General features: G+C 54.3%; 1 protein-coding gene and 1 non-coding gene across 4 annotated transcripts in view; both read left to right on the top strand.

The window, feature by feature from the left end:
- AP1B1 (adaptor related protein complex 1 subunit beta 1) overlaps positions 1-20,848 on the top strand; it is a 55,566-nt gene extending 34,718 nt beyond the window's left edge. For 2 of the 3 annotated variants that reach the window (XM_057492277.1, XM_057492278.1), the window contains exons 12-22: positions 7,442-7,540; positions 8,040-8,299; positions 8,931-9,132; positions 9,956-9,976; positions 10,580-10,723; positions 14,946-15,091; positions 16,885-17,014; positions 17,284-17,368; positions 18,066-18,152; positions 18,235-18,389; positions 19,860-20,848. In XM_057492277.1, coding sequence (XP_057348260.1) covers positions 7,442-7,540; positions 8,040-8,299; positions 8,931-9,132; positions 9,956-9,976; positions 10,580-10,723; positions 14,946-15,091; positions 16,885-17,014; positions 17,284-17,368; positions 18,066-18,152; positions 18,235-18,389; positions 19,860-19,934 — 1,404 coding nt within the window. In that variant the 3' untranslated portion in view covers positions 19,935-20,848. The remainder of the gene's footprint in view (positions 1-7,441; positions 7,541-8,039; positions 8,300-8,930; positions 9,133-9,955; positions 9,977-10,579; positions 10,724-14,945; positions 15,092-16,884; positions 17,015-17,283; positions 17,369-18,065; positions 18,153-18,234; positions 18,390-19,859) is intronic. The other variant, XM_057492279.1, reaches the window with a different exon arrangement.
- LOC118924307 (small nucleolar RNA SNORD125) lies at positions 15,559-15,655 on the top strand. Its single transcript, XR_005029554.1, has one exon. It is a non-coding gene; the product is annotated as a small nucleolar RNA SNORD125 (small nucleolar RNA).
- Positions 20,849-24,666: the final 3,818 nt, after the last annotated feature.

Below are 24,666 nucleotides of genomic sequence, written 5' to 3' on the forward strand. Positions count from 1 at the left end.
TGGTGGATGATGTTGGTGGATGTTTGAATGTTGTGCCATCCTTGCATCCCTGGGATGACTCCCACTTGGTCATGGTGTATGATCCTTTTGATGTATTTTTGAATTCGGTTTGCTAATATTTTGTTGAGTATTTTTGCATCTACGTTCATCAGGGATATTGGTCTGTAGTTTTCTTTTTTGGTGGGGTCTTTGCCTGGTTTTGGTATTAGGGTGATGTTAGCTTCATAGAATGAGTTTGGGAGTATCCCCTCCTCCTCTATTTTTTGGAAAACTTTAAGGAGAATGGGTATTATGTCTTCCCTGTATGTCTGATAAAATTCCGAGGTAAATCCATCTGGCCCGGGGGTTTTGTTCTTTGGTAGTTTTTTGATTACAGCTTCAATTTCGTTGCTGGTAATTGGTCTGTTTAGATTTTCTGTTTCTTTCTGGGTCAGTCTTGGAAGGTTGTATTTTTCTAGGAAGTTGTCCATTTCTCCTAGGTTTCCCAGCTTGTTAGCATATAGGTTTTCATAGTATTCTCTAATAATTCTTTGTATTTCTGTGGGGTCCGTCGTGATTTTTCCTTTCTCGTTTCTGATACTGTTGATTTGTGTTGACTCTCTTTTCCTCTTAATAAGTCTGGCTAGAGGCTTATCTATTTTGTTTATTTTCTCGAAGAACCAGCTCTTGGTTTCATTGACTTTTGCTATTGTTTTATTCTTCTCAATTTTATTTATTTCTTCTCTGATCTTTATTATGTCCCTCCTTCTGTTGACCTTAGGCCTCATCTGTTCTTCTTTTTCCAATTTCGATAATTGTGACATTAGACCATTCATTTGGGATTGCTCTTCCTTTTTTAAATATGCTTGGATTGCTATATACTTTCCTCTTAAGACTGCTTTTGCTGTGTCCCACAGAAGTTGGGGCTTAGTGTTGTTGTTGTCATTTGTTTTCATATATTGCTGGATCTCCATTTTGATTTGGTCATTGATCCATTGATTATTTAGGAGTGTATTGTTAAGCCTCCATGTGTTTGTGAGCCCTTTTGCTTTCTTTGTACAGTTTATTTCTAGTTTAATGCCTTTGTGGTCTGAAAAGTTGGTTGGTAGGATTTCAATCTTTTGGAATTTACTGAGGCTCTTTTTGTGGCCTAGTATGTGGTCTATTCTGGAGAATGTTCCATGTGCACTTGAGAAGAATGTGTATCCTGTTGCTTTTGGATGTAGAGTTCTGTAGATCTCTATTAGGTCCATCTGCTCTACTGTGTTGTTCAGTGCTTCCGTGTCCTTACTTATTTTCTGCCCGGTGGATCTATCCTTTGGGGTGAGTGGTGTGTTGAAGTCTCCTAGAATGAATGCATTGCAGTCTATTTCCCCCTTTAGTTCTGTTAGTATTTGTTTCACATATGCTGGTGCTCCTGTGTTGGGTGCATATATATTTATAATGGTTATATCCTCTTGTTGGACTGAGCCCTTTATCATTATGTAGTGTCCTTCTTTATCTCTTGTTACTTTCTTTGTTTTGAAGTCTATTTTGTCTGATATTAGTACTGCAACCCCTGCTTTCTTCTCACTGTTGTTTGCCTGAAATATGTTTTTCTATCCCTTGACTTTTAGTCTGCACATGTCTTTGGGTTTGAGGTGAGTTTCTTGTAAGCAGCATATAGATGGGTGTTGCTTTTTTATCCATTCTATTACTCTGTGTCTTTTGATTGGTGCATTCAGTCCATTAACATTTAGGGTGACTATTGAAAGATATGTACTTATTGCCATTGCAGGCTTTAAATTCGTGGTTACCAAAGGTTCAAGGTTAGCCTCTTTAGTATCTTACTGCCTAACTTAGCTCGCTTATTGAGCTGTTATATACACTGTCTGGAGATTCTTTTCTTCTCTCCCTTCTTATTCCTCCTCCTCCATTCTTCATATGTTGGGTGTTTTGTTCTGTGCTCTTTCTAGGAGTGCTCCCATCTAGAGCAGTCCCTGTAAGATGTCCTGTAGAGGTGGTTTGTGGGAAGCAAATTCCCTCAGCTTTTTTTTGTCTGGGAATTGTTTAATCCCACCATCATATTTGAATGATAGTCGTGCTGGATACAGTATCCTTGGTTCAAGACCCTTCTGTTTCATTGCATTTAATATATCATGCCATTCTCTTCTGGCCTGTAGGGTTTCTGTCGAGAAGTCTGATGTTAGCCTGATGGGTTTTCCTTTATAGGTGACCTTTTTCTCTGTAGCTGCCTTTAAAACTCTTTCCTTGTCCTTGATCTTTGCCATTTTAATTATTATGTGTCTTGGTGTTGTCCTCCTTGGATCCTTTCTGTTGGGGGTTCTGTGTATTTCCGTGGTCTGTTCGATTATTTCCTCCCCCAGTTTGGGGAAGTTTTCAGCAATTATTTCTTCCAAGATACTTTCCATCCCTTTTCCTCTCTCTTCTTCTTCTGGTACCGCTATAATATGGATATTGTTCCTTTTGGATTGGTCACACAGTTCTCTTAATATTGTTTCATTCCTGGAGATCCTTTTGTCTCTCTCTATGTCAGCTTCTATGCGTTCCTGTTCTCTGGTTTCAATTCCATCAATGGCCTCTTGCATCCTATCCATTCTGCTTATAAACCCTTCCAGAGTTTGTTTCATTTCTGCGATCTCCTTTCTGGCATCTGTGATCTCCCTCCGTACTTCATCCCATTTCTCTTGCGTATTTCTCTGCATCTCTGTCAGCATGTTTATGATTCTTATTTTGAATTCTTTTTCAGGGAGACTGGTTAGGTCTGTCTCCTTCTCTGGTGTTGTCTCTGTGATCTTTGTCTGCCTGTAGCTTTGCCTTTTCATGGTGATAGGAATAGTCTGCAGAACTGGGACGAGTGACGGCTGGAAGGACTTCCCTTCTTGTTGGTTTGTGGCCCTCCTCTCCTGGGAGAACAGCGGCCTCTAGTGGCTTGTGCTGGGCAGCTGCGCGCGGACAGGGTTTCTGCTTCCTGCCCGGCTGCTAGGGAGTTAATCTCCGCTGTTGCTGTGGGCGTGGCCTGGCTCGGGCAGCTACTCCAAAATGGTGGAGTCGCGTTGGAGGGGGAGCTGCTGGGAGGCTATTTATCTCCGTAAGGGGCCCCCCTGCTCCGTGCAGCCCAGGGGTTAGGGTGCCCAGAGATCCCGGATTCCCTACCTCTGGATTAAGTGTCCCGCCCTGCCCCTTTAAGACTTCCAAAAAGCACCCGCCAAAACAAAACAACGCCCACCAAAAAAAAAAAAAAATTTTTTTTTTAATTAAAAAAAAATAAATAAATAAAAAATGGCCACTCGTTTTTCTTTATTCTCCGGCGCCAGCCTCAGGCATCTGCTCACTGGTCTTGCTGCCCTGTTTCCCTAGTATTGGGGTCCCTATCCCTTTAAGACTTCCAAAAAACTTTCGCCAAAACAAAACAGCAAAAAAAAAAAAAAAATGGCCGCTCGCTTTTCTTATGTCCTCCAGCACCAGGCCTCCAGTGCCCGCTCACTATTCTTGCTGCCCTGTTTCCCTAGTATCCAGGGCCCCGCGCACGCACTGTGTCTGCGCTCTGGCCCGGATGGCGGGGGCTGGGTGCTCGGCAGTCCTGGGCTCCGTCTCCCTCCCGCTCTGCCTGCTCTTCTCCCACTGGGAGCTGGGGGGAGGGGCGCTCGGGTCCCGCGGGGCCGGGGCTTGTATCTTACCCCCTTTACGAGGCACTGGGTTCTCGCAGGTGTGGATGTGGTCTGGATGTTGTCCTGTGTCCTCTGGTCTTTATTCTTGGAAGAGTTGTCTTTGTTATATTTTCATAGATATATGTGGTTTTGGGAGGAGATTTCCGCTGCTCTACTCACGCCGCCATCTTGGCTCCCTCCTGTCTCCTCTCATTTATTTTTAAATACTATTGGTAGCATACTGTGCAAATTCAGATTACACAGCACCATACCTTTTCCCCTTGAATGTCTATGTGAAGGCCCTGCCGTTAGTAATTTGAGAACCTTTCACAGCTGCATAGGAGTCCTTCATGCAAAGATAACATGTTTATTTACCCAGCCTCCCCAGTGGACATTTAGATGTCTGCTGCTCTTTTAAACAACTTTGCTGTGGATACCTGTGTAAGGCACACCTGCCAGTCCCGGTGGGAGAAATATTCTTAGAAGCAGAATGCTTGGATGAAAAGGCCTGTGCACTGGAGATGTGGGAAGCATACCAGGTGTTCCCTGGTGTAATCCCTCCTGATTTGCAGGTCTGTCTCAGAGGTGGGATAGTCCACTCTTTCCCTCCTTGCCAGCCTAGGGCATCCTCAAACTTTATTTTTGCCAACCTGCTAGATAGCGAGGGAGGGGTACCTTGCTGTGATTTTGTTTGCATTTCTGTTCTGAATGGGATTGAGCATCTTTTCATGTGTATTCTCTTTTCTGTGAACTGGAGACTTTCTGCTTCTGCATGGAGGGGCCTTTAAAACGTCTGTTTATATGCACAGAAGTCTTTGCTTTCCCAACTGGGGCAGTATAACCCAGTGGGTCAGGGCATGGGCCGTAGAATTAGAGACCCCAGATTCCCTCCTCTCTGCCTCTTCCTGGCTCAGTGGTTCTATGCTAATCCTCTGCCACTCTGAGCCTCAGTTTCCTCATTTGTAAAATGAGGATCATAAGACTTTCCTGAATCCTGTGGTTGTGAAAGTTAAAAGGGATGCGTCCTTAACACACGCCCAGCTCATAACAAGCACTCATGGATGGTAGCATTGGTGTTGGTGAGAACTGGTGTAAAAGCAAACTCTTCCAGGCAAAAAAGGGGACCAACTGGTCCCTGTAGCTGGTAAATCCAGGGAGTGAGCTCCCTTCTAGCACTCCTAGGTGAGGGTGCCCAGACAGTGGCATCTGGACCGTCTCTGCCTCCCTGGGGCAGCTGCTTCCTCGGGCAGGCTCCCACAATGCGTCACTGGTTCCAGGACACATCCTTACAGCTTAGCCACTCCCGCAACTCACATTATTTTGAGCCAGTCACTGTGATTGTGAACACCGTCCCTCTCAATCCATGGAGACCAGGATGGGCAGTTTTCTGAAGGAAAGCCAGTGTTTGTTAACCAGAAGATGGCATAGATGCTGGGTGGACAAAAACAACAGATGTCCATACAAAATAATAGTAACAACTCCCACCATCTCCCACTGCCACCTGCCAAGTCCGGCTGCTGGCCTGGCCCAGGGCTTCCTTCACTTCCACCACACCAACCTCTTGTCTCCGAGAAGCAAAGCCTGGCCTGCAATGGTTTCTGCCCTGCAGTCAAGTTCTGCCTGGGATTACTGCAAAGGATGTCCTGTGGGGCTATTTCTGCCCACATAGTAGGGTAAATCTTTTGCAGCCTCATCCTCCTTGGCAAAGCCTGTGAAAGAGCTGGGATTAGAGAAGTCGGACAAAGGGGGAGCTGAGTAGGAGCCTGGTGTGGGGAAACGGAACAGGGTTCTGTAGCTTCCAGGCCGGGTTCCTTCCCTGTGGGGTGGCCTGGAGCGAGTTAAACCCCCAAGCCTCTTTCCTTGTTTCCAGCTGAGGGTTCCTGCAAAGCTTATCGGAAGATGTATGTAGAAACTGCCACTCCAGAGCTCAGCTGAGTGGTGGTGATGGTGGTTTTAATTAAATGGCCTGCTCCCTTTGCCTCCTGGGTTTACAGCACAGTTCAAAGCTTTTATAAGAGCACCTGTTCAGTGCCTAACAGTTGGGAATTTATCTTAGATTGGCTTTTTGAGCCCCCCCCCTCCCCATGGTAGGCTCCTAGGACCCTCCAGCCATGGGGAGCTCAGAAAGTCTTGGCCAAGATGGTATGTCAGCCCAGCCTGCACCTTACCCCTGTCTAGACAGAAGGGGCAATGGCCTCATTGCAGGAGGGCTACCCTGAACATGCAGGCTCACAGCGCATCAGCATGCTGGGGGCGCAAGGGGTGCTGGACCTGTGGCAGAGCTCTCAAGCAGCATAGCCGACCCTACAGTGGAGAGCGATTCCAGGCAGCCGGCTGACCTGGGTTGGGGAGAACTTGGTAAAGCGTCCCTGTGTGGTGGCCATGGTGATATCAATGACCACAATGACTGCTGTTATGTATTGAGCAGAATACAGAATAGGTTCTTTACATTTCTTGTCTCACTGACCCTTCCATTACCACTATGAGGCATTACACCCATTTTATAGATGAGGAAACCAATTCAGAGAAGGTCAATGGCTTGTCCAGGGTCTTCCAGCTGGGAAGTGATAGAACCAAGGTCCAAATGAGGTATGATCTAACTGTAGCTCCAAATCTGCTGCCATAAATTACCATTTGCAAAACTCACAAGAACCTGCTGAAATCGGCCACACCTCTCCCTCACTGACTCAGGGAAAATGGCTTCTTCTAGGCTGTCCGGCCAGGGGCTGGAGCCAGGTCTGAAAGCCAGTCCCTAGGCTGCCTCCTGTCTTGGGAACAGTCTGCCCATTGCTCTTCTGCCATTGGCCTATGTGTAACCAAATCCCAATGACTCTGGACCACTTCATCCCAGAAACAAACCACATCCCCTCCATCCTGCCTCCTACACTCAGCCCACCCAGCTTACCAGGGTAATTAAGCCATTTGTTTCTGAAAGTGCCCTCCTCCACGAGGTGCCACCAGCCTCATTCCCACCCTCCTGGCACAAGCCTATCCCCAGCGTAGCCCTGTTTGTCCCAGGACTGGTGAAGATAAGATGTGGCTATTGAAGGACTGCGTGCAGAGAATTGCTCTTTCAGAGGTGTTTTTTAGTCGGTGAGTTTGTCTTAAGTGCTGACTATGCACTGGGCACCAGCTCAAGCAGTAACCAAGGACATAGCTTTGACAGACATCTCTGCCCTCGAGGGGCTCTGCACAGGGTAGCCAGGCAGCTGGAGAGCATTTCTAGTACTGTGGGGCAGCGCCGATGAGGGGCGCAAGAGGCTGCGGAAACGGGCGGGGACAGATTCAGCCCGGAGACCCCAGGAGTGAGGAGTGGTGGCCAGGCCCAGGGCAGCAGCTGGGTGAGAGGCCAGGGCTGGGCAGGAATGGTTCCCACGCTCTGGTAGAAGCAGAGCCCCTCAGTGACAAGCTGGCTCTGTGGGCCCACCTGGCCCACTCCCCTGGGCCTCGCTGGCACCATCTCTGCTTGTTGACAGATGGTCCCTTTAAGAAGTATACCAGCTACACATGTTGCCATTTTAAGCCTTAAGCTCCTTAAGGCACAGGTTTCCAGGAGCTGGGGCTGGAAGGGGGTTGCCAAATAGTAAAGTGGCTAGTTCCTTCCAAGCAGTGATGCCGAGGTCTGGGTTTGTCAGCACTGCCAGCCCCCGCTGCTGGCCTTAGTCTGTGTTCATGGCCAACCCAAACCTAGGAAAGCTGCTCTTGGCTCCCAGGGCTTTTGGATGCCCTCTTCCCTCATCAAGCCCGCACTTGCTTTTCTGCTGTTCCCACACGAAGCCCACACTTGCCCCTGGTCACATCTGTTCATGCAGGTCCAGCTGCAGCTCCTGACGGCCATTGTGAAACTCTTTCTGAAGAAGCCGACAGAGACCCAGGAGCTTGTGCAGCAGGTCCTCAGCTTGGCCACTCAGGTGGGTGCCCCACCTCCCTGCTGTGCCCAGCGCCGCACTGGCTCCATGGGGGGCGCTTTAGCCCAATACACAGACCTTCATTTCGAGGTCCTGCCCTTCAGGCTGGCGCCTAGGGGGTATTGCACCAGAGTCAACCAGGGTCCCTGCTCACAAACAAATCAAGATAGAGTAGGGGCAGGTGGTGAAGCTGAGACAGACTGAAAGAGCGGAGAGGGAGGGACAGGAGAACCAGAGGCAGGAAGGGCAGACTGGAGGGGGCAGGGATTGGAGACGAAAGTGAGCATAACCTGCTTGAGGCCGGGCTAGCGTGGAAAACCAGCAGACGGGCCCTTGTCCGTTGAAGGGTTTAGGGACGAGTTCTCAGGAGCACTCAGGATCGCCGTCGTTGGCCGGCCCTGTGATTGCGCCCGGATCATGCGGTTGTGCTGAGGGGCTCCTCCCTCCCCTTCACCCATTTGCTTTGCTCTGAGATTCACGGGCTTCTCATCGCCTCACCAAGGACTCGGATAACCCAGACCTGCGGGACCGTGGCTACATCTACTGGCGCCTGCTCTCCACGGACCCCGTGGCTGCTAAGGAGGTGGTGTTGGCCGAGAAGCCGCTCATCTCTGAAGAGACGGACCTCATCGAGCCCACACTGCTGGACGAGCTTATCTGCTACATTGGCACCCTGGCCTCCGTCTACCACAAGCCACCCAGCGCCTTCGTGGAGGGTGGCCGGGGCATCGTGCACAAGAGCCTGCCACCCCGTACTGCCTCGTGAGTGCAGTGGGCCGGTCGCTGGGCTGTGTGTATGCCCTACCTGGTGCCTCAGTTCAGTAGCCCAAGCGCTTCGGCCTGATGTGATGTCCCCTGGCAAGGCCTGAGTCTGAGGGGAATCATGATTCTGATGACCTTTTATTGATTGCTCACTACACACCAGGTGTTGGCTAGGCGACTTCGTTTGGTCCTTACAACAGCTCTGAGAGATGTCCCTGTTTATGAGGACAGTGGGCATGGAGAGCTCAAGGGCCTGGGACAGCATCCCACACCCAGCAGAGCAAGGCCCAGCTCCATTCTTTCTACTTCCAGAGCTCCACTCTCACCCTCCTCCTCTGCCCTTCCAAGTGGTTGGCTCGGGAGGGGCCTGGCACCCTGTCTGTTCTTTAGAGTGGCTGAGTGGTGGGAAAGCAGACGGCCCCTCCCTTCACTCATCTCCACGAAGCTGGATTCCTTGGAGTGCAGAAAAGATGGATCAGGCGTGGGAAGGGGAAGGAGGGGCGCATAGACAGCCCCTTCTGGGACATCACGGAGACGTGGTGCCTGTCCTGGGGGAGGATCCTGGAGACTGGGGACTCTGAGACAGCCCAACCCCAACCCTGCTGATCCCCGCCATCCTGTGTCCTCGAAGGAGCGAGAGCACGGAAAGCCCTGAGACGGCCCCTGCTGGGGCACCCCCTGGTGAACAGCCGGATGTCATCCCTGCCCAGGGCGACCTGCTGGGTGACCTCCTCAACCTGGACCTCGGCCCCCCTGTGAGTGGCCCACCCCTGGCCACCTCGTCGGTGCAGATGGGAGCTGTGGACCTCCTTGGCAGCGGCCTCGATAGCCTGGTATGCCCTGGGACCCCCTCTGGATGACACCGATAATGATAAGGACCAGTCATTGACTGCCCTCTCTGTGCCAGGCGCAACCAAGGGCCCAGGTACATCTGCCTGTGAAGGTGATCACGTAGCTCCCTACTTATAGGTGAGAAAACAGGCTTGAGAGAGAGAGAGAGAGAGAGAGAGAGAGAGAAAGAGAAAAGAGGTCAGGTGACCTTCCCTCCCAGGAGCGCACAGCTGTTAAATGGCAGACACAGGACTTAGTCTCTTGCCAGACCAGTGAGCCTTCAGATACTTGGGGCAGTAGAAGGCCGATCCTAGTCCCTTCCCCCAACAGGCACCTTGGCTTTCTGAGGCTGGAAGAACCTTACCTGTGTCTCCTTATCCCCACGCTCTGCACCAGCTGGGGGCGGCAGCCCAGCAGGCCTGAGAGAGGCCCACGATAGGTCAGGGACAGTCCCCCCTCCCCTGTAGAAAGCGAGTGATAAGACTGGCCTGAGTATCTCCCTGGGACCTCAGGTGGCTGGTGTAGCCAGGTGGGGAGGACGGCCAGCTCAGGTCCCCAGGGCTGCAGTGCAGGGAAGGGTAGGAGGGACCATGACAGGACGTGGGTGCTGGGGTGAAGGCGGGGGGTAGTGCTCTTAAGAGAGGCAGCCTGGGCCCCCCTTAGGCCCGGTACAGCCTCGTGCCAGCCTCATCTCTGAGGGAGCAGCCGTGACTAACCTTTTCCCTTTCCTTCCCCCTCTCTCTTGTTCCTCTGTGTCTTCTTTCCTGCGTTTTCTTTTTTGCATGTGGCTGCCTGTTCTCTTCACCCTCCTGCTTCTGCTTGGAGATGGGGGATGAGCCTGAAGGGGTACGGTTCAACCCTTGTGTCACCAAGCCTTCGTCCCTACTCCTCCTGAGACCGCTGGCCCAGCATCCCAAGGGTCAGATGATGTCAAAGCAGCCCCTCCCTGCCGAGCCCTGGCCTTCTGTCCAGCGTCCTGGCAGCCTCAGCTTTGACCACCTGGCATCCAGCTGCCACTGGGCCCCATACCGTGAATTCTTCGCCCCGTGCCCACTTAACTCTATGACAAAGTTGCATGGTCGTCCCGAGGATCGCTAGCCCTTTCAGTCCCCGTGGCCCCTCTCCGGCATCCTGGAGGGCACGCTGCCGCTGGCCCAGCACAGCCCCTCACAGCAGTGTGTCTTGGGTTTTTATCTCTGGGCTGCGTGTTAGTTTGCGAGTGTCCCCAGCCCTTTCCCAGAGGCATCCCCTGAGGCTGCAGGGCGTGGGAGGGCTCAGCCTGTCTGATCCAGCCCCCACTTGGCCTTGTTTCTTTAACTTAGAGTGATGTGACAGCAGCCCTGCAGTTCCCCTCCGGTCCCGCCTCCGTGACTTCTAAAGAGCCAGGTGGCTCCACCCATCCTGGGCCCCTCAGGTCCCTGCCTCTGACCCTTTTCCCTGCTTTTCCAGATTGGGGCCCCTAACTTTGTGGCACCCCCAGCAGCAGCAGTGCCAGCCAACCTGGGAGCAACCGTGGGCAGTGGCCTGAGTGACCTCTTTGACCTGACCAGTGGCGTGGGCACCCTGTCAGGATCATATGTGGCCCCCAAAGCAGTAAGTACTACACCTGCTTTCGTGGCTGGAGCAGAGACCAGTCAGAGAGTGACGTGTGGGCTCCTTAAATGGCCCTTCCATGCAGTCAGCCCAGGCCGGTAAGGCTGGGCTCCAGGGGCGCAGTTTGTCAGCTAGGACCCTGGGGAAGGCTTCCCAGAGTGGGGTCACTGGAGCTCAGGCTTCCAGATAAGTCAGAATTAGCCAGGCAGAAGTGGAGAGGGTCTCCAGGTGAAGGTAACAGCCTGTGGGAAGGCTGGAAGTGAGAGAGAGCCTGTGCCTGCTGGGAACTGAGATGTCCCACCTAGTTGGGGCGCTGGCTCTCAGTGCTGTCCGATCCTGTGCCCCTTACCAGTAGTAGACGTTTCATCATGCCCCCTTCCTTTCCTGTCCTTCAGTAAGATCTGTGGACTGTGCAACCTGCCTACACAGAGTTTCAAAACCAATCAATAAGATGCTATCACTGCATAAAAGAGATGTAAAAGTAAGAGAGGAAAATTTTCTATCCTGGTGTTGTGAAAGCATGGGCACTGCCCACCCCAGAAGACCTGGAGAAGCAGTGCAGAGTCAGGGTGTCGGCCAGAGTGCTTCGGAGGGGGTGCTGTAGGCCACGTGGCCAGGGGTGCTGTTAGTCTCCGCGGTGGCTGCTGACCCCTGGTAAAGTTCCAGCGAGACAAACAGACTTGCCTTGATTTTCTCCGTGGTTAGGCTCCTGACAGTTTCGGGGAATGTTGACACCGTGCAGAACATACCCAAGGGTTGCAGGACACTTTGCTGACTTGGTGACTGTTGTCCCCCTGGCAACATGTCCAGCAGCCCTGACCCTAAATGTAGTGCCTCTCCCTCACTGTGCCACCTGAAGATGCCCCAGAATGCCCACGTGCTACCTGGGGTCAGGACCCCCTGCCAAGACTCCTGGCCAAATCAGAGATTAACACGGGAGGGAAGAATCTGGGGAGGTTGGTAGCACCAGGCTGTGGGGGTGCCCTGGCACAACAGAGCCCTTGGAAGGTAAGCAGAGATGAGACAGATTTGTACTAGAGGTCGCTCTGGCTACAGTGTGGAGGATGGATTGGCAGGGGTAGAGCAGAAGCAAGGAGCCCAGTGAGGAGACTGGCAGGAGGTGATGCGTGCTGGTGGCAGCCTGCGCAAGGAGGGCACCTTTAAGGGGAAGGCAAGAGGCTGGACCAGGAGGTCCCTGGGAGGTAGGACTGGCAGGGTGTGGTGGCTGATGGGGAGGGAGGGACTTCGGTGGGGGGGAGGGAGGTGCCCTGTGCTGATGGGGGCGGGGCGGGGGAGGAGAGCTGACTTGGGGGTATGGGGACACTCAGATCTGCCACCAAGGAGGCGAGGTACGGGCCATGCCCTCGGCATCAGGGGTGCTGCCGGAGGGGGTGGACCCGGCTGGATCCCCTCCGCATTCAGGGCCGACCCCATGTCTGCCGACTCCTTTTCTGCCAGAGCCTCTCTTTGTCTCCCAAGCTCCCCTGCCCAGATTAGGGTGCAGCTGGGCTTCAGGGGTAGAGTGACACCTCATCATGACTGGGGAACTATGAGCCAGCACCTGCCCACCCTTCCTCACTGAGTGTGCCCGCTGTGCCTGCTTGGTGGTGGCTAGAGCCCCAAGGGGCCCACAGGGAGAGCAAGTCTCACGCCAGGGACTGCACAAGTACGGCACAACCGCGTCCCACTGACTCCTCCTGGCAGCCTTGTGGTACTGTTTTTCCCATTTTGTGGTTGAGAAATCTGAGTGCTTTTGCCTAAGGTTATATAGCTGACAGGTGACAGAGTCTGAAACTCAATGCAGGGTGGTGGCACCAGAGCCTCCAGTCCTATGTGATCATGCCCCAAATGTCTGAGAACCTCCTGTGGGCCTGCCTAACGTCATGGGTTGTCAGAATCAGTAGGGCTGAGAGAACAGACGGATACATGGTCTGATGTAAAAATGTCCAGTTGACTATCACTGCCCAGGTTGGCTGTGCCGATGCATGAGGCCAACCCATACACGTGAGAAGCCCGGGTTCACAGGCCTAAGGCAGGACTGGGCGACAGAAGAACAGCCATGTCTCCTGCAGCCCTGTGGGTGCCAACCCTTGCCGGGCACTGCAGAGCTGGCAAACATACAGAGCCTGGAGCTGGCCCTTGGGGAGCTGGCCCTCCGCTTGTGTGTTCATTTTAACAGATACTGCCCCTGCTCTGAGTGGAGGATCACATGGGTGTACCACCAGCGAGTGCTGGAAATGAGAAGTGAGGGGTTTCCCAGGTCAGGAGCACTCAGAGCAGGCTGCCTGGAGGAGGAATCCTTGCAGCATGGGCCGGACTTTCCCCACTACCTTAGTCACAGGAGTTCCCCAAACATGGGTGTACTTTCCCTTCAGAAGCTGTGGGTATGTCCTCTGCATTTCCTAACACCACTGTGACTGCCTAGAATTGTCTGTCCCCATGCATTTCTCTGCCCTGCCTGTGGCGATAAATACATCCCCAACTTCCTGTTGGTCAAGGGGGATGAGGCTCTCTGTGCACAAGAACTTGGGATTCCTCAAGCACTTGGACCAGTGAGTGGCGACAGTTCATTGATTGCTTCAGTAAATGTTGAGGGTTATCTCTGTGTTAAGACCTGTGCTAGATGCCGTGAACCCACAGTGACCAAGAAAGATGAGGTCCCCACCCTCAGCAGTCAGACATGGTGACCAAAAGAGAGGCTGATCTGCAAGAACCTGTGGAAGGAGGCCTGATGGGGGGCGGGGTGCAGGGAGGTCACTGTGTGGGAGCCCTCTGAGTGCTGTCTGCTGGCCGAGCCACCCCTGAGAGCTAAAGCACATGATTCTGCTGCCCTCACAGATTTTTCCAGGGAAAGCAAAGGAGGATCAGGGTCAGCATGTACAGGGGGCGTCGGGGTGGGCCTGGGGAAGCCCTTTCCAGGGAGAGGGAGCAGTGTGCCTGAGGGCCGGAGGGGCAGCTGCAACCCCAGCCTGGGCGGGAGGGCGCTGTGCTGTGGAGGCCACGTGCAGTGGAAGCATTGCAGGATGGGAAGGGTTTCTAAGGGTGCCGCGATCAGACTCACATTTTTAAAAGATGACTTCAGCTGCTGCGGAAAGGGGGCAGAGAGGAACTGGAGCAGCCACACAGGCAGCTGCCGTCTCACCTGGTGAACTCTGAGGAGGAGACAGTGGCTGTGGAGAGAAGGGAGCGGAGGACCTGGCAGCAGGTGGAGGAGGTGGTGTTGACAGGACCTGGGCTGTGTGACTGACGGTCGGGGTGGGCTGAGGGCGGGCGCCCAGGTGGCTCTGAGAATCCCGGTGTTGGCACGTTGAGAGACAGACATTGGCTGACACAGGCACCTTGGGGAAGATGTGAAACTGAGCCTTTTGACCTCAGGGGCTTGAGAGCCTTCCAAGTGAGAATAATGGCCTGAGGGGCATTTGCATGTCCCCAGGAAGACACCCATGGGCATCCTTCATGGGCAGGGTTTTAATTCAAGCTGTTTTGCTCAGCAAACGCTCCCTGAATACCAACTCCACACCAAACTCCAAGCTGAGGATGTAAAGATAGAGAAGCAGAGCCCTTCCCTCAGAGATCTGGCTGGGTGCAGGGGAGACGGACACAGGCTTGTGCTTATTTGCTAAAATGTCACTGCAGCATGAACATAGGGATGGAAGCCGGGGGTGGGCTTCCCAGGGGAGGCAGCTCTGGAGCTAAGACCCTGGAGCTAAGACAAAGGCAGCCAAGCAGCAGAGGGCCTGCCGGCCAGGGGTCCTCTTGGGTCCTGTCCTTGATCAGACCCGCTTCTCCAGTTATAGGCCGGCCCTTCCCTCAGTGAGGAAGGACAGACCGGCACCCAGGGAGGCCTCAGGCCCTGGCTGGGGCCCAGGATGCTCTCGGCCTGTCTGAAGGCGGACAGGGCCTGCTTGTCTTGTCGCCTTCCTCGGCCCTGCTTCCTGAGCGTTCCTTCTTGGACCTCTGAAGGCTCCGGTCAGCCCTTGAGCACACCAAGCTCCTCCCTGCCCCGAGCTGCTCCCAGACACGGCCACACCCTGCGTGGGCCACGCAGGATCGTTCTCTGATCCCAAGATACACGTGGTCATTCCCTAGTGGTAAAAGCAGGTGTGGCCAATCTGGGGAGCCCCTGAGAGTAAGAGGCGGTGGGGTGGAAAGGGCCCCTCAGGTCGGCTGAGTTTTGGGGAAGTGACAGACATGAGTCCCTCCCCACTATCTTTTCCTGCAGGTCTGGCTCCCGGCCATGAAGGCCAAGGGGTTGGAGATCTCAGGCACCTTCACCCGCCAGGTGGGCTCCATCTCCATGGACCTGCAGCTGACCAACAAGGCCCTGCAGGTCATGACCGACTTTGCCATCCAGTTCAACCGCAACAGGTGAGCTTCCAAGGCCAGCCTGACGGGAGCCCGCCCTGGGGACTGTAGGCAGGAGCCAGGGCTGGGAGGGGCCCGGTGCAAGTGGATGTTCCTCACAGCCACGCCTCAAGCCCTACCATCACCCCTACGCCTACGTGGACCCAAACGCACCAGGCACAGGGGGTAGGTCATCTCCCCTTATTTTTGCCTTCCCTGCTCAAAAGAGTTTTACTGACAAAACCCCTGCTCCAGACTAGTAGCCCACCTCTGGAAGGCACCTCCATAGCGGGTTGTCCCCATCTCAGGGCCCAGCTCTGAGAAGGCTGGTAGGGGAGTGGGCCTGCCTGCCAGCTTCCCCCATGTGGCAAAGGATTAAATGGTCAGACAAGGCCCTGAACTAGTGGCTGCCCTGGGCTCCTCACCCTGCCTCCCATCCAGCACCACCCGGGTCTGCGTGGACAGGCCAGCTAGGCCAGGGCTCTCTGGGGAACTCATGCAGCCTCTCCTGATGATTCTTCTTCCTGAGCAGCTCTGGTGATGAGCAAACTGAGCCTCTAAGAAGTTGACTGAAGGGGCTGCTTCCTCAGGGGGGTCCCGCAGGCCCCTGGGTCCTGGCCCTCCGTCAGAGCGGGGAGGGTGGTGGTAGCTCAGCTGCTTACCCTCACCTGACCCCGGAGGCCACAGCAGTGCCTCTGTGACAGAAGTCCTGAGATGGCTTGCAACAGTCATACTGTGGGTTGAAAACTTCCTGGGTACTAGGCCCTGTGCCAAGGGCTTTAGGAGTATTGTCTCACTTGAGACACCTGACAGCCCGGTGAGGTCAACGCTGTTATCCTCTTGCAATAAGTGACGACACCTGGGCTCAGAGAGGGCATGTGTCTTGCCCAGGAGCACACAGCAGGCAGTGGAGGAGCCTCCAGGAAAGCCTGGAGTGCCGGGTCACCACGAGGGCCCAGGGTTCCCCACGTTGTCTCCCACTGTGTCCCAGGGAGGCCTGATTGCCTGGTGGGCAGTGCACAGGCTGGGGTCGGGCAGCTCAAGCCCTGAATCTCAGCAGTGCTCTGCACCTGTGGGTCTGGGCACAGGCTTGCCCCTTTCTGTGTCCCGGAAGGTGGGAGAATGTGTACCTGTTGCTGTTCTTATGAGGATAGGAATTAGCATATATCAAATGCCCAGCCTGGGCACAGCGAGCACTCGATTCCGGGTCCCAGTCACTATGCTTGTGACTTGCCTTCCGAGAGCCTGTGGGTGGTGAGTCTCTCACACTCAGGGGATCCATGATCTGCCAGGGTGCTGCTATACTGGGAAGCAGGGCTTTCTTGAATCTCTCTGTGGCCTGACTCTCTGACCTGGCCAGTTCTAGCCCAGACCCGAAAGCCTGGCATCTCACTGGGGATGGTCACGTCCCTTCCGGGAGGTGGGGATTGGAGGCAGACTTGGGCCATCACAGACGTTTCAGTTAGAGGAAGCTTATAGTCCAGACCCTGGTATTAGATGGGGCCCCTCCAGGGTGGGACAGGGCAAGCCGTGCTCGTGCCCACCTGGTGCCTCGCCCCAAGGAAAATGAAGAGCAAGGATGGACTTCAGGCCTGTGGCCAGCCCAGAGCTCTTACCTCCTGTCCACATGGCCATTGAGGGGTGGGGGTGAGGGTCGGGAACTTGTCCTTCTGTCCTAGGTCCGGAGCCGGGCAGGGGCTGGCTTGCTGGAGAGGCGTCTTGCCACCCGCTGCCCAGTGCCGGAGCTCGAGGAACCCACGCGTCCTGTGTCAGCACCTGCTCCCCCTGTCTCCCCCACGGGGGCTTTCTCTCCGTAGCTTTGGCCTGGCCCCTGCTGCCCCCCTCCAGGTGCACGCACCACTCAGCCCCAACCAGACCGTGGAGAGCTCCCTGCCTCTCAATACAGTGGGCTCAGTCATGAAGATGGAGCCTCTGAACAACCTCCAGGTGTGTTCCAGGCAGGGCCAAGCACCCCAGGGGAGGAGCCTGTGGAGAGGTCTGGAGCCTGGCTGGTGTCGGCAAAGGGTCGAGTCTGGAGGCATGCTCTTGGTTACAGGGTCAGGGAGGCCCTTTCAGAGGGGACGAAGGGATGTGGTTACCAGAGAAAGCATGTGAAGGAGCCTGCTCAGGTGTGGGGCACAGGGAGCCGGCCCTTCCTGGAGCCTCAGAGGTGCTATCAAGCTTCAGGGACCAACTGGGGGCCCTCTTGTTCCCAGGTGGCTGTGAAGAACAACATTGATGTCTTCTACTTCAGCACTTTGTACCCATTGCACATCCTCTTTGTGGAAGATGGAAAGATGGGTGAGTCCTGAGGGTGCACCTGGGGTCCCTGGAACTGATGGATTGGCTCTGCCCTGATGGAGTCCATGAGTCTGCAGAGCCTGGAGCAAGGGTCACACCCATAAGGCCCCAGGTGTTGACTAGCCAGCTCTGGCCTGATGGACTGTGCTGCGCCAGAGCTCTCTCACCCCTCTGGGTTTTTCTCCTCCACCCCTCAGCCTTGCCAGCAGCCTCTAGACAGTTGTCGCATGGGCTCCCATAGGCAGGGAGCCCACGCAGTGTCTTACACTTGATGCCCATTTCCTGGTTGGAGCCCAAGAGGACTCATCCCAGTGCCTGGAGGGCTCACTCCCAGCCTGGTGCCGAGTGGGACACTTGGCCCACATCATCTCCCAGTCACCACGGAAGGACTCTAATTCAGGCAGTGACTAATAAGTAGATTGCTCAGGACCAGAGCAGGAGCAGGGTACATGTGGGTGCTGGCAAGGAGAGATTCAGGGCCCAGAGGCAGGAGGCTGAGGGTCTTCTGGGAGCAGCGCTGGTGGCCGCCTCCCCAGAGCTGAGGGGTTGCTTAGGGAAGCAGGGTGTTGTGATGGAGCTAGTGCCTGTCTTCAGCATCAAGGTGGCACCCTCCTCCCACAGCCCGTTTTTTGCTGAGTGTTTTTAATCGGGGCCTCAAGATTTACCGGGGTCGCATCTCCTATGCCCCCCCCACCAGACCGGCAGACGTTCCTGGCCACATGGAAGGACATTCCCAATGAGAATGAAGCCCAGTTCCAGATCAGAGACTGCCCCCTCAATGCAGGTAGGGCTCCCGAGTACACACTGCCCCTTGCCTATACCCCAGGCCCTCCCCACGCTGACTTGGGGGGCCTTCTGACCCCCAGAGGCTGTGAGCAGCCGACTGCAGAGCAGCAACATCTTCACGGTTGCCAAGAGGAACGTGGAGGGCCAGGACATGCTCTACCAGTCCCTGAAGCTGACCAACGGCATCTGGGTGCTGGCGGAGCTGCGCATCCAGCCAGGCAACCCTAGCCTCACGGTGAGGCCCCTGCTCCTGCCCTGCCAGCCTCGGGGCCTCTGCCTCCCTCTTGTGCGGCCTTTCCTGCCTCTGCTCTCCCAGGCCAGGGGTCATGTCTAGGCCAGCTAGGCTGGGGTCCCTTTGAGTCTGGCATGAACGAACATCAGAATTCTGTCCCTGGGAGGGACTTTAGAAAACATCCAACTCAGTCCCACCAAGTTACCCAGATATGACATCAACCTGGGTCTCAGCAGTGAGTCAGACTAGTAGATTTAGTGAGGGCCCTGTGAGGTGGCACAGTTGGCCTGAGGCCTGCCTGACTGGGAAGTGGCACTGCTGTACCCAGACCCTGGCCCTCCTCCCCCTCCCCCTGCTGAGTGCCTGCCTGGGAAGATGTCAATCCCAGCAGCAAGTCCTTGCCAGCCTCTGGGACAGCCCAGTCAGGTCCGAGTTTCCAAGAAGCACTTGTCCTGGAGGCCGTGCTCCTGTTCCGGGCCCTCAGGGAGCCCCGGGCTTTGCTTCTCCCCCTGCACCCAAGTCTCTGGCAGGCATGGCCCTCCAGACGCTGCTCCTGGGGCCCCGCTGGCACTGGCGGTGTTGGGTGGTTGGGTGGGGCTGGGGCAGTGGCTTCGGTGGTGGTAATTTCCATCTCCCTGTGTTCGGTTGCTGCATGCCCACCTTCCCTGCTGGTGCCCGTGGTGCAGGACTTGGAGGTTAGCGGATTGCTTTTCTCTTCCTCTTTCCCCTCCACCCTCCCCACCCACACCTTGCACACCCCATCTCCTGGCCTGGCTCCAGGGCACCCCCGGTTCCCCCTACCTTGCTTCATCCCACTGCTCTCCAAAGCTGCAGACTCGCCTGCCCACTGCAGGAGAAGGGCCAGGGGCCCTCTGCTGACACCCCGGTGCTTCCCAGCCAGGTGGCCCCAGTTGTGTGATGCTTCCCAACACACACAGTGTGCACAGAGCCCTTCAGAGCAGGCTGGAGGCCCTGTGGGCAACCAAGGTTGACTTGCGGGGCCCATCTGCCCCTCCCCCTTCCCAACCACAGCCTTCAGAAGCAGTGATTTTGGCAGGAGAGGTGGCAGCAGGTGTCTCTCCTCCACCTGTACTCACCCGGGAAAAACTACCAGCTCCCAGATGGGACCTGCTCCCTCTGCACCCCTGTGCTGGGATGTGGGGGGCCTGGCATTGCCTGACAGCTCCCAGCTCCTGATTCACACTGCTGTCAGACCGCAGGGCTGTGGTGGCCGGGCTGACAGCAGGCGAGTGGGCTGCAAGTGTATTTGGTGCATGCCCGGCTGGCTGTGCAGCCCGCCCTCTGCTTTACTGCACATCTGCCCCAGCCATGCTGCTGCCACCAGGCCACGTGTGCGCACCACACTTCATCTGGTTCCTGCCCCCTCTTCCTGCCTTGCGTCCCTTCTCAGCCCTAGAGAGGAGCCCTGTTAATGAGAGTTTTGTGTCCCCCGGCCCCTCTTTCCCCTTACAGCTTTCCCTGAAGTGTCGAGCACCAGAGGTCTCCCAGCACGTGTACCAGGCCTATGAGACCATCCTCAAGAACTGAGGCCCAATCCAGCACCCACCCCGGCCTTCTGCCAGCCCTGTCGGTAGCCCCCTGGGAGTGGCAGCACCTCCTTCCGGAGAGGCTGAGCAGGGCTCCTGGCCACCCACGGGGCTCCCTGGATCCAACTGCAAGCGCCCACCTACGTCCTCAGGGCAGGGCAGCACCCCTCGTGGAGTGAAACCTCAGTTTATTCCTGTGCCCAGGACTCCCCTCTTCTGTTGCTGCTGACATGTAGGGTCAGGTGAGGAGGGAACCAAAGGAGACAGAAGCCGGACAGGGACACCCAGGGTTCTTCTCTTCCTTCCCTCAGTTCCTGAAGGGCGAGTGTGCCATTCTCGCCTCAGGCTCCCAGCCCGGAAGCACCCCGCCCCTCGGTCTCTCTCGGGTTGGTGTAGAGGTCCTCCCCACCACCGGCTCTTGTGGGGTGGGCCCAGCCGGGCATATGGAAGGCCCCTTGGCACCAGGAGAGCTCCTCTGTCAGGGTCTGGGGCCCCCACGGCTGCGCCCTCACCTCCCCCTCTGCATCTGCCCAGGCTGGGGCTTGCGGGGACGCCAGCCAGGCTGCAGCCTCCCAAGTGCTGGTGCCTATGGGGAGAACCAGACCGAAGCTTCCAGAGTCCCTGCCTGGGCTCTGCCCCCCACCCCCACCCCCCGGCAGTGGCACACACCCTCCGCTCCTGCCCCTCCTGCCCCTGAGGAGGGTCGCTGCCTGTGTACATTCCGCAGCGTGCCCTGGGCTCCTGAAGCAGTGGCCGGGCTGAGGGACGGGGCGTCGGGCAAGCCGGGGCTTCCTGTCTGGGGTTTCTCCTTAGGTCCACCACCCTGTTCCTGGCCCCCCGAGTTCGGTTGTGTCTGACAGCATTAGGTTTTCCTGTTACTGCTGTTTAATAATAAAGAAGGATTCTGCTTTTGGCGATCACGGACAATTTTTTCCCCTCCACCAAATATCAGAATTGAAAACTGCCTCCAAGTGACTGAAGATGGTTTTCTGACACCTACAGTAACTCTAATATACATAGAGAATATATATTGTATGTTTACTCTTATTTTCAAAAAGAGAAAGTGAATAAAAATGATGACGTGAAGTGTGTCCCTGGCCAGTGTGTCAGGTCCCGAGGCCCTTCTGGGTGGGGGCCTGGGCCCTCTCCTGGCAATCTGAGGATAGCACCCTTCCTCCACACTGTCCTGAAACAATGACTGCTGAGGCCTGTTGGTCTCCCTGGCACCTCTCCCGCCCTTGATGCTAACTCCGCCCGAGCTGTCTCACCTTCTGATGTTGGCAGGGAGGGCTGGTGTCCGTTTTGGTTTTCCTCAGCCCCCCATCATTGGGGAGGCTCCCAGGAGCTGCAGGGAGGTGCTGTGATCCAGGGCAGCTGTGGGAGGAAGAGGGCGGGCAGGCAGGCCCAGCACCAGGCCTGTCTGCAGGCTGAATGCAGTGCTGAGCTGGCACCCACCCCGGCTGCCACCAAGGACACTCCTGTGGCTCCAGTCCTGCCACTGGCCTAGGTCTAGGGAAGGGCAGCCAGAACCCAGGCTGGGCTCCAGTGGCTGGTGGCCTTCAGCCTGCCTCTGAGGGAGGAGCAGCCTGGGTGCAACCTGCCCCATGCAGCCCAGCCACTCCCTGTGCTGCTGCCTTCCCAGCTCCAGGGGCTGAGGGACAGCAGAAGCACCTAGCCCTGCAGTGCCCCACCTCTGACCCTGGGGCATCTCCATGCTGCCCTGGGGACCACAAGTTGAGAACTGAACTGCACAACCTGGCGCATCCCTGGAAGTCCTGGGCTCAGAAGGCCCTGCACCAGCTCAGCTGGAGGCTCCTCGGCTGAGCACAAGAGTAACAGGGTTTTGCACCCTTGATGAGAAAGACTATCAGGCTCGCCTGCCATGTCACCTGCTGTCCCTGGCTGCCTGGGGCACTGACTCCCACCCAAAACCCTGGAGTGCACTGCCAGGGATATGGCCCCTACCTGCCACCTGCCAGCTCAGCCACTCAGGGCCTCACAACTTGCTGTCCCCATCCCTCTGCCCCAAGGGCAGAAAAGTTTAAATTAGAATAGCTGTTTCCAGTGGAGTGACGAGGGGTGACTGAAGGTCCAGGGCCAAGGCCCTGGGTGAGGGGGAAGAGCCGATGAGAAAGGCTGGCCTGGTTGGACAGAGGGCCTCGGACTGTCATCTGACATCTTGGTTTCACCATCCTAATTCACGCTGTGCTTGGGCCTCAGGCAGTGTGGGTAGGGCCTTACCATGATTTCGTCCCTCTCCCGGCCACAGTGCCCAGCATGATGGAACCCACCAGAGCCTTAATGTACACAGGGAGAAACTAAGGCAGAGAGCCTCCTCGAGTTCCCCAAGCCTGGGCCTGACCACAGCACTGTGTCAGGAAGCAAGCACCCCGGGGCCCAGGCCTTTGTGAGAAGTGCTTTGGGGGGACACCCCATCTGTACCCACCTCTGAGCCCTTTCATCTTCCCTTCCCCACTCACCCCAGGAGGGCCCATCACGTGCCTCCTCCCCTCCTCACGTGGCCTGGTCCTGCTGTGCTCCAGCCTCGACACCCTGCAGGGGACTCATCACCCTGCAGAAGATTCTCCAGTGGCCCAGGTCTTCCCAGTCAGCCGGGAAGTTCAACCACAAATATTCTTTCTGGAAGACCCAATAAATATCCAGGGACCTGCTGGGTTCCCCATGTGCCAGACACTGTGCTAAGACAATGTGACCTCATTTTACATTTTTTAAAAATCTTCAACTAGTGGTTTGCTTTGTTTTCTCGTTTGTTTTGTTATGGAGGGAGTGACTGAACCACGGTAAAAGATCAGCCACACAGAGAATACAGTTCTCCCTCCCACCTTTCTTCAGTTCTAAGTTTTTCCTCCTTAGGAACAAATTCGTTGCTAGATGTTGGTCCAGGCATATTCTGTGCTGTATATAAGCCAATCCACGGAGATATTGACCAAACAAATGACAGCGCACTGCAGACATGACCAGTACAGACAGACCCCCCTCGGGCCCTGCGGTGGCCGCCACCAGCTGACCCCTCCTGATGGGCGCTCAGGCTGTTTCCATCCTCTGTGAGTGACAGCAGCGATGCAGTGGATGTCTTCTTACATCTGTCCTTGCTCACAGGCACAAACGGAGCTGTAGGACTAGTCCCAGAATTGCTGCTCCAGCAGGTATACACATTTTACATCTTAAATTTTAGTTCTTGTTTTGAAAAAACAATGCATCCACATGGTTCCAGATCCAAAAGGCAAAAAATAGAGGAAAGTGAAAAATCCTACTCCTCATTCCTCTGCAAAGGAACCAACGTTACCTTCCAAAGTGACTCAACAAGTCTAATGTTTTTTTTTCCATTTTTAAAACAAAGGGTTGCATGGAACACACCCTGATTAGCACCATACTTCTATCGTGGAGAATTTTCTGTAATCAGTCCATTGGAGAGGGCGTCCTCATGCCTTCTGATAACAGCTGTGTGGCTCTGAAGGTGCCGTCATGAACCAGCGCCCCTCAACGGCCACCAAGCTGTGTCTGTGGTGGTGCTAGTACCAGTGATCCCACAAAGAATATTCACTTTCAGACGGTGATAAATTTCCTCAGACAGGAATTGCCGGGTCAAAGGTAGGTGCATTCATAACTTTAACAGCTGTGGCTAAAAATTCTCCAATTTATATTCCCACCATCCAGGAAGAAGACACCAGTTCCCCTGCACCCTCAACCCAGTGTGTTGATGTGTGCCAACCCCACGGGGGGAAATGTCATCTTCCTATGTTCTAAAAGTGCCTCTGTTCATGTGTTTTCGAGCCACTTGCACATCCTTTTCTGTGAGCTGTCTTCATTTCTTTTTGCCCATTTTTCTATATGGTCTTTGGTCCTTTTCATGCTCATTTGTCATTGATTCCCCCCATTTTGTAACTGCTTTTTACTTTTCCATGCTGAACTTGTTTTTCATGTAGTGTTCTTCTAATCTCTTCTTTCTTTCTGGTACTTGTCTGATCTTATTTGCATTTGATCAAAATTTGCATTTCGATCTTTCTCCATCTGGGATTTACGTTAGAATGAGGTGAAGGATCCAACTTTCTCTTTTCCCAGATGGTTACCCAGTTGTCTCCACACCATTTACTGAATAATTCATCTTTTCTCCACAGATTTGAAATGTCATGTGTATTATGTACCAAATTTCCACATAATATATGAATTATTTTCTGGACTCTGTTCTCTACCAGAGAATTTGTCTATTCATTGGCCACTGCTTTTTTTAGAAAGTACTGTACCTTTGTATTTTCATAATTTATAGCACTTCTTCTTCACCCTTTGTCCCATTTAAATTTTAGCATTTGTTTGGCTTTTCAAAAAAATAATGGTATGATTTTCATTTGGATCACATCAATTTTTATATTAATTTATATTAACTTATGGAGAATTGACATTCTTTTCTGGGGAATGATGTGAATAATGACACTAATCTTATAAATGTTTTGAAAACATTATGGAGAGGAATAAATGCCTCTCTTGGTCGTGCTTTCTTTTATGTGTCTGTAATATTTTAATTTTTCTTTACTTAGAAGTTCTTGCATGCACATTTATTCTTACATAGACTCATGAGTATTTTCTGTTTTGGCTCCTTTTGTAAATGGGGTGTTTTCCATTCTTTTCTATATGTATACTTATGATGTAAATATATATTAATATAGAGCAAATATAGGAATAATATATAAAATTAAAAACTATATATAATTTTT

This window comes from Manis pentadactyla, chromosome 14, assembly GCF_030020395.1.
Source record: "Manis pentadactyla isolate mManPen7 chromosome 14, mManPen7.hap1, whole genome shotgun sequence".
Classification (NCBI taxonomy): domain Eukaryota; kingdom Metazoa; phylum Chordata; class Mammalia; order Pholidota; family Manidae; genus Manis; species Manis pentadactyla.